At 60.1% G+C, this 8477-nt stretch overlaps 1 protein-coding gene across 1 annotated transcript in view; it reads right to left on the bottom strand.

The window, feature by feature from the left end:
- Positions 1-2254: 2254 nt before the first annotated feature.
- Positions 2255-8477, bottom strand: part of IGDCC3 (immunoglobulin superfamily DCC subclass member 3) — a 40761-nt gene continuing 34538 nt past the window's right edge. Inside the window, exons 5-14 of the mRNA XM_054715518.1 lie at positions 8237-8374; positions 6541-6699; positions 5238-5403; positions 4736-4983; positions 4400-4564; positions 3922-4113; positions 3659-3763; positions 3104-3242; positions 2715-2952; positions 2255-2479 (exon numbers count right to left, since the gene is read on the bottom strand). Of these exons, the coding sequence (XP_054571493.1) occupies positions 2255-2479; positions 2715-2952; positions 3104-3242; positions 3659-3763; positions 3922-4113; positions 4400-4564; positions 4736-4983; positions 5238-5403; positions 6541-6699; positions 8237-8374 (1775 nt within the window). The remainder of the gene's footprint in view (positions 2480-2714; positions 2953-3103; positions 3243-3658; positions 3764-3921; positions 4114-4399; positions 4565-4735; positions 4984-5237; positions 5404-6540; positions 6700-8236; positions 8375-8477) is intronic.

Raw genomic sequence — 8477 nt, 5'->3', positions numbered from 1 at the left:
CAGGGCTCTGACTGTGCCTCAGTCAGAGCCCCAGTTTCCTTAACTTTGGGGCAGGAAAATAGTCCTTCCTTGTAGATGGTGCATGAAGAGCCCTGCGCGGCACCTGCCTCAGGGCTGGTGGGCTGTCCCTGCGGAGCCGAGAGAGGCACGGAGCAGCGGGTAGAATGCAGACCCTGCTGTAACTGGCTTATCCTTTCTGTGAAACTGAGATGATAACTAGAGTATCTACCTCCCAGGAAGCCTCCCTCCCATGCATGGTGCCTGTACGTGGTACAGGGCAGTCTGCTGTTATCATCCGGGGCTCTGACCCTGAGCGTCGGGCCTGGCCCTCACGCTCACCCACTCCTCCAGGACCTGACACAGCCATCAAAACACTCGAGGTTTACTTTGGCAACAGGACTTTTATTCAGTCAGAATGAGCAGAGTGTGACAAAAGTCAGGCCCCGTCAGGCCAGGTGGCCCCCATCCTCTTCCTCCCCTAGACCCACCCTTCCCACAGGAGAGGGGGCTACTGGATGAAGGGGGTGCGGAGAAGCCACTGCGGGGACCAAGGGGGCCCTCCCTGTCTGGGAGCGTGGAGAAGCCCTCAGCACGGGCCCAGCATTTGGGAGAAGGGGCGGACCGCCCTTCTGAGTCCACACGGATACCACTCCAGTCTTCTGGGAAAACATCACAAAGTCTACCTGCTTCAGCTAATGGAAGTTCAGGGCGAGGGGCCCTAGAGGGTTGGGGGTCAGGGACTTTATAGTCTAATCTCACACTTAAGGGAATACACTTATCTTTTCTTCCTTTAAAAAAAAAAAGCTTCTTTCTGCTATTTAAAAAAATGTTTCTGAGTGTAATAAAAAATAGGTATTTGTTTCCTTGGTTTTCTTTTTCCTTCTTTAACTAAGTATTTCAAAGAACAACACAACAGAAAAGAGAAACAAGCAGTCACAACATAAAAACCCTTGGACACACCTTGTATAAAAATACTTCCCGCCACATTTGCTGACAGCGGTCTTTCCACTGTCCAGGGGGTGGGTCAAGCTGGCTGTGTCCCACGGGACAGAGGACCCCTCCTCATGCGCACACGCACACGCGCGCACACACACACACACACACGCACACGCACCATCACGCACACAGTACATTCCAGGGCCAGCCTCCTCCAGGGCTCTGTGTCTGGGCGGGACAGGAGGCAGGCTTCAGAGTGACATCCCACCCTCCCGAGGCCCAGGAAAGAGAGAGGGTTGTGGGGATCCCAGTCCAGGACGAGTTGGCTGAGAGGGTCAAAATGGGAGTGGACAGAGCAGATGAGACAAAACAGCACCGGATGCGTGCTGGGAGGTGGCTTAGTTTGGAGCAACAATTTACATTTCAAGGAACAAATTTTCCTCTCTTTTTCCCATTGTTTTCTTTGACCAATTCCATCTTCACTTTTGTAGGCCCCGAGAGGCCTACCCTTGGTGACTTAACCTCTGGCCTCCTCTCGGGGGAGAGCCAGGGCTGTGGCAGGGGGAGGAGCCAGGGCTGTGGCAGGGGGAGGAGCCAGGGCTGTGGCAGGGGGAGGAGCCAGGGCTGTGGCAGGGGGAGGAGCCAGGAGAGAGGGTCCAGTGGTAACACAGGCCCACGAGCCAGGGAGCCTTGAGGTAGACGGTTTCTTTCACACCTGGTAATGGGGAAGCGCCTTTTTTTTTTTTTCTTTTTTCTTTTTTTAACTCTAAACTACAGTGTGGGAGGAGAGGGGGTGCCCATAAAGGGGCTTGAGGTAGGAGTGCATTCGGGGCTCTGTGGGGAAGAGGGGCTGAGGCCACGGCCACGCCCCCACGGACATTCATTCCGGCTGAGGTAGGTGCTGAGAACCAAAACAGCAAAAATCCATCCTGAGAAAATAAGGTGGGTGGAGGGTGGCCGTGCCAGGGGCCCGGCCACAGCAGGGCATATTTTTGGAGTCTGATTCACCTTCCTCTCTCTTCTCTCTCTCTTTTTTTTTCTTTCTTTTTCTTTTTCTTTTTCTTTTAAAGGAAAACAGTTCATTCCAAGTCATATAGGTACCAGGCAGAGGTGAGGGGGCACTAGCCCAAGGGAGGGACTCCTGCAGAGACCCCTCCAGGTCCTTGGGGGGCTCCCTGCCGAGGCTTCTGTGGGCCTTCACAACCTGAGGGCAGTCAGAAATGCTGGGAAGCCCCATCCGAATCCCACACGACTGGAGGAACCTTGCCTTTGACCTGAGAATGGGGGGTGCCCCCCTCCAGAGCTGTCTAGACACTGGCTACTGTCCCGAGAGAGCTGGCTGGGCAGCTGGTGCTGAGGAAGGCCGGGCAGCGTGTCCTTCACTGAGGAGGCCGGAGCCTGCGTCCTGCGGTGGGGGGGCAGCGGTGAGGCCTGCGCAGGGAGCCTTGGCCTCCGACGTCCTCTCCTCCCGAAGGCCGAACCCCTGAAGTGGCAGCATGGAGAGCGGGGTCTCCTCACACAGGGCAGGGGCCGCAGCGTCCTGCTGGGGGGGTGGGCCAGTCACACCGGCATCCACACGAGGCCAGAGGCCCACATGCCCTCCAGCCAGAGGCTTGGGCTCTGGATCCACTCCCACTCAGGGCTCAGGGGCTCCAGGCCTCCCTGCTGACTCAGGCCCAGAGACGCATGGGCCGCATTTTGTGTCAGGGGAAGACCTGGAGCTTGGTGAAGGCCGAAGGTGCAGGGAGGGCAGGATCGGAGGTGGGAGGGACACTCACCGTGGGGCTGGGGCTGGGGCTGGGGCTGAGGCCGGGGCCGCGGTCTGGCTGGCCCACTGCCCCCGCCGGGGGGAACAGCTGCTCCAGTTCCTTCATGTCCGAACGTTTCCCGTCTCGGCCCAGTTGGTCCCGATCTCCCAGTCTGGCCCCATTCAGTGCCAGGACACCAGGGTCCCTCTGGCTCCGGGGGCCCTGAGGAGGCGACAGCTGGTTCTCTACATCCTTACACAAGAGGACCCTATGGGTGAGCCAAAAGTTAGGGAGAAGGACGTGGGGTGGGGGGGAGAACAAAAGGATAGAGACAGCGAGCCCAAACTCTCCTCTCCCCCTGCGGCTCCTCCTCCTCCCACCCAGGGCAGTCCAGCCCCCGCTTCCTGCCCCAGTACCACCTGCCCCTTTGGCCGAACAGGAGGAAGAGGACACAGAAGATGATGCAGGTGACCCCGATGTGGATGCCGATGACGATGCCTGTGGTGGACATCTGGCTGGTGGCCTCCTCCTTCCGGCAGTCACACGGTGGGCTCAGCGCTGTGGGGAGGGGCAGGTTGGGGGCTGTGGCTCCTCTGGTCTGAAGCAGGCCCAGACCCCCAACCTCTGGGGGCTCCTTATCCATGAGCCACTCCCACGCCAAGTCCATAGATCCTTTGTCTTTGCCTATGGGACTCCAGCGCAAACTTTTCAGCTCTTTTTACCAGTTATTGAGTACTATGTGCCAGATACTGAGAACAACACTGTAAACCTCGACACAACTCTATAAAGTGCCCCTACAGTCCTAACAGGTATTCTTATCCCTCTTTTATAGAGGAGAAAACGGGGGCTCAGAGAGGTTCAGTAACTTGCCCAAGGTCACACAGCCAAACTTTGAGCTCAAACCTAAGCCTATATTCTAAGCTTCCATTCCTGAGTGCCAGTCTTCAGCCCCACATTCCAAACACAACCCTCACCTGTCCTCTCAGATGCTCCCCTCAAAGACACAAAGCGGACTGTGGCGTTGCCATCCCCATGCTGGTTGTAGGCGAGCAGCTTCACCTCGTACACTGCAGTGGGGTCTGGGGGGAAAGGCAGGGAAGGCTGCTGAGAGACCAGCCAGCCACCAGTGGGGGGCTCTACCCCAGCAGGGAACAGAGGTGACTCCTGCGCCCCACGGCCTGGCCCCAGGCACTGCACCCCGGCCAGACTCCCCGAGGCCAGGCTGTGTCCGCCTCACCGAGCTGGCTGAGGTTGTAGGAGGAGACAGTTCCAGGCAGCACGATGGGGCCGGTGAAGGAGGCCTTGCTTGCTGGGCGGTAGAACAGCTTGAAACCGCCCCGAAGCAGGGCCAGCCGGGGCCAGGGCTCCCACAGCAGCTGCAGGGTGGAGCTGCCCAGCACTCGCACCGACAAGGGGGGCGGGGCGGGCGCTGCAGGCGGAGAAGGAGGCCACGATGTGAGGACTTTTTCCAGGTTCCACCTGTGACCCAGGCCCCCAAGAGCCTGACAGTTAGCTCTCTGGCTTCTGACTCTAGCTTGTTCCAAGAGGACCTTTACACGAATTAGAAAAGGACACCCCCTCCTCCCGACAGAACCGGCCCCCACTCCCCCTCAGACCCGGGCACCCCGTGCAGCGCACAACCGGGACAGGTGTGCGTGGGGCTCTGCTCTAACACCCGGGTGTCCGCAGTTCTGTACACCACGACCAGGCCTCACCTTCGCCCAGGGTGCTGGCCAGGGTCGGGGCGGAGGCTGAGCTGGCCCCCCGGGGGGTGTAGGCCTTGATGTAGAAGCTGTAGGCGGTGGAGGGCTCGAGGTCGCCCACCAGGTGCTGAAAGGTGCCTTTGCTGACTGCTTCCTGATACTCCAGCTCTGGTGGGTCTGCGGAGCGAAGGGCAGGGCAGGAGAGGGTGAGGGCATGAGGGTGCCCGCCCAGCACTGGTGAAGGGAGGGCAGCTGGGGTGCAGCGGGGAGGAGGAACGGAGGTGCCGGGTAGGGACACGCAGAAGGAAGGGGTAAGAAACAGTGACTGCGAGGCCCGGCCCCACCCACCCGCAGCCCTCCGGATGTGCAGCACGTAGCCGATGATCTCCTTGGTGTTGACCAGGGGCTCATTCCAGGACACTCGGACCTCAGTGGAGGATATGGAGACCGCTCGCACGTTGATGGGGGGCCCGGGGAGCCCCTCCGCCCACAGCACGGTCAGCCTGGCGCTGGCCTGTGAGGAGCCGGCGCTGTTCTCGGCCACGCACTGGTAGATGGCCTCGTCTTCAGGGCCGATTCCAGAAATGGTCAGGGTGCTGCGGGGGGAGGGAGAGCCTCAGGGCCCGTCCTCCTCCCAGAGCCCCCCTGCAGGTGGCCAGTCTCCCCATTCGGGAGGTGAGAGGCTGAGCTCCTCCAGAGACAAACGGCTCGGCTCCCAGCAGGTGAGTGGCAGACCGGAGACTCACACCCAAGCCTCCAACTCCCAGCCTCGTCCCTCCCCAGGGGGAGGCGCACAGCCTGCCCGGGCCACTTCCTGTGGCCTCCCCCCCGGCACACACCACGCACGTGCCTGTTGTTATTCTTGAGCCTGACGTGGCCTCCGGGCCCCAGCACCTGTCCATTCTTCAACCACGTGACGTGAGGGGGCGGCTCCCCCTGGGCTTGGCAGGTGAACATGGCTGTGGTCCCGGCTGGTCTGGAAATGGACTGGGGGTGCTGGACAAACTCTGCTGGGGCTGGAAGGGGCGCACAGAGAAGCACAAGAGCGGTGAGGGGCAGGTGGAGAGGGACGAGGCGGCTGTGAGGGAAGGGACGGTGAGGGAAGGGGGACGGGACAGGGCTGGAAAGCCTCCAGGTGGGGCCCAGGCTCCAGGAGGTGGTGGCAGGTCCCACCTCCATCCACCGGAGGCAGCCCCCCCGAGAGGGCTCCATTTTAATGACTGTTTAAAAGACTGACATTTGTATCCGAAAGCAATCAAGCTGAGCTCCCTGTTCAGGAAATTGTTAAATAAATAAATGTGCTAATAGGTTTGGCTGCACCTCGAAGGCGGTAATGACGGGGAGATGGATGAGCCCTCAGTGCCAGCCCCCCTCGCCCCTACATTCAATTCCACTCTCCTCCAATCCCAGGCCTCAAGCCTCCATTAACACCCGGGAAATGAAATGCTCCATCACTTTCATTTGGACAGATTAACGGCACAGGCGATGCTAAACAAACAGGGATTTAAGTCCCTAAGACCCCTCTCTGCCACCCCTTCCCCGGCTCGCTAGGCGGGCACAACCCAGACAGCCCCTGACAAGGAAACCCAAGCCCAGACCACGGGGACAGTTGAGCACAGGGCAGGAGGATGACCTGGTCGGCTGCAGAGGCCCCGAACACTGCGGAGTGGAAGCGGGCTCCGTGTGTGAGGCGGAAGCTGGGGTGTGCGTGTGAACATGACAAACACGCTGAGAGTGCTCAGGCAGGTGTGAGTGTGGAAGTACCGCACGTGTGAATGAACACAGCGTGTGGTGTGAGGGACACGTGTGAGCGCCACGGGGGGGAAACCAGCTGAGATTATAAAATAGAAATGACTGGGGGAGCCAGCTGGCACCTGGAAGGGGCGCACAGGGGCCCATGACTAAGAATGTCCTCCCATTCCCAACACACGCATTCCTGGGGGACCGAGGAGAGGTGCCCTGCTGGCTGGCCTGGGGGCCGGGGGAGGGGCAGGGAGAAGGTTAGAGCGAGTGTAGGTGAGTGGCAGACCCTGGGGGTCTAGGGTGCTGGGCTTGGGCCAGGGACGTTGATGAGGCCAGGAACAGGGCAGGAGGAGGGGCTGTGTGGAAGCCCCATCCCCTCGTCTCCCAGGGGTGTGGGGGGAGGTAGGTACCTTGCACCACCAGCCGGCCCTGTGCTGTTCTTCTCACCCGGGTGCCAGGCCTGTTGGCCGCACAGACGTAGACGCCTGAGTGCTGCACGGTCACATCTGAGATGATGAGGTTCCCCGTGCCCAGAACCTGGATGCCCTCCACCCCGATGGGCCGGCCATCTGGGGAGGAGGAGGTGGGAGGTGAGGAGGGCCAGGGAGATGGGTGTGGAGAGGGGCGTTCCAGACTGTGCAGGTTCACCAGCCCTCCAGGGCCCACCCCCGGCTTTGACTCGGCACCTTCCCTCCTGAGCACCTCATGCGGCACTGTGGAGGCGGAGGGAGCCACACAGCAACACAGAAAACTCTCGTCTAGCAGTGGAGACCCGGGTGCCATTGCACATCCCCACTCACTCAGTGGTGACCTTCCAGTCCCTTCCTCTCAGCTTTTCAAGGGAAGCAAGGGTTTGAATGAACTGGACCTTTCCCTGCCTGGTTTCTCTCTCTCTTTTTAAATATTTATTTTTATTGATTTCAGAGAGGAAGGGAGAGGGAGAGATAAAAACGTCAATGATGAGAGAGCATCATCGATCGGCTGCCTCCTGCACGCCCCACACTGGAGATGGAGCCCGCAATCTGGGCATGTGCCCTGACCGGCCATCGAACCATGACCTCCTGGTTCATGGGTCGATGCTCAACCACTGAACCACGCCGGCCGGGCCTGGTTTGTCTTTCTTGAAACAAGTCCCAAGGTCATTCTGTTCCTGGACGGTCACAATGCCCATTCGTATAAAGGCTCTGAGAAGTCCTGCAGCAGAAGGACCTGGTTAACTCTTGTCTCCTAGACTCGTTAGACCACCGAGCGATTCTTTCCCTCTGCAGACCACGCGTTGGGAAATGTTGGACCAGATGGTCGTTGCGGTGCCTACGGGCTCCTCCTAATGGTGAGGCCACTCTTCCTAGTCTCTCCCAGGGACCAAGCCCTCCCCCCACCCCAGGATCAGATTAGCACAGTCAGAATGCAAGGAGACAGCTCTCCATTCAGTCCCTGAAGTGGTGAAATCTACTCCATTATCCCGCCTGCTGCCCCCTCCTTCCCCGATCACTCAGCTGCCACAATGTGGTGCGGTCTCCTGGTGAATGCCCACCCCACCCTGGCCCTCCAGACTCGCCTTCCCCCATGACCTTTCTGCTCAGACAATGTGGGCCCATCTGCACCCTTTCATTTCTCTCCTTCAGCTGCCTAGGGATTTAGGCTAGGGACTTAGGGGGCCAGGCTGGAGACTGGGGGGCCCAGGGTGGGGGTGTGACAACTGGCTAAGATTGTGAGGGGTGTGGGAGTGCGTAGCTGGGGTGTATGGCCAGGGTGCAGAGGGCAGAGGTGAGCGGGAGGGGAAAGAGACCAGGGTGCTGAGGGCTGTAGTGGGCTCTGGAGGGCCCAGTGCTGAGGGTGATGGGAGCAGGAGGAGGGACTGGCGTGGGATTGGACGAGGTAACCCAGGGAGCTAAGCCATCCGTGCAGGGGGAGGGAGAATGCAGCGGGCAGGCGGACCTCCCTGGTACTGCCAAGAGGGAACTGACCCCCTCCCGGGCCTTGCAGAGACCGGACCCCCACGGAGAACAAACAGGATTCAAAGTCCCCCAAAAGCTGGGTGATGAGACTGGCCCTCCCAGGGGGTGGGACGGGGTGGGAGAGGCAGGGGCTTTGGATGAGGCTCACCCAGGCGGCTCCAGGACACAATGGGGCGCGGGTTGCCCGTGGCGACACACTCCAGCACCGCCGTCTGGTGCACGGTCAGGGTGAGGTTCTCAGGCCCCACGAGGATCGCAGGCTCCTTGTAGACCCCGGAGCCCGAGCCTGGGAGGAAGAGGCCACGTTTCTTCACTTTCGCTGGGACCCTTCCTACCTCCTCACCCCACCCACAGCCCAGGACATGGGGATGGAAACATTCCAGCCCAGA

Source organism: Eptesicus fuscus, chromosome 5, assembly GCF_027574615.1.
Source record: "Eptesicus fuscus isolate TK198812 chromosome 5, DD_ASM_mEF_20220401, whole genome shotgun sequence".
Taxonomy (NCBI): domain Eukaryota; kingdom Metazoa; phylum Chordata; class Mammalia; order Chiroptera; family Vespertilionidae; genus Eptesicus; species Eptesicus fuscus.
This window is presented reverse-complemented; position numbering and strand designations above follow the sequence as displayed.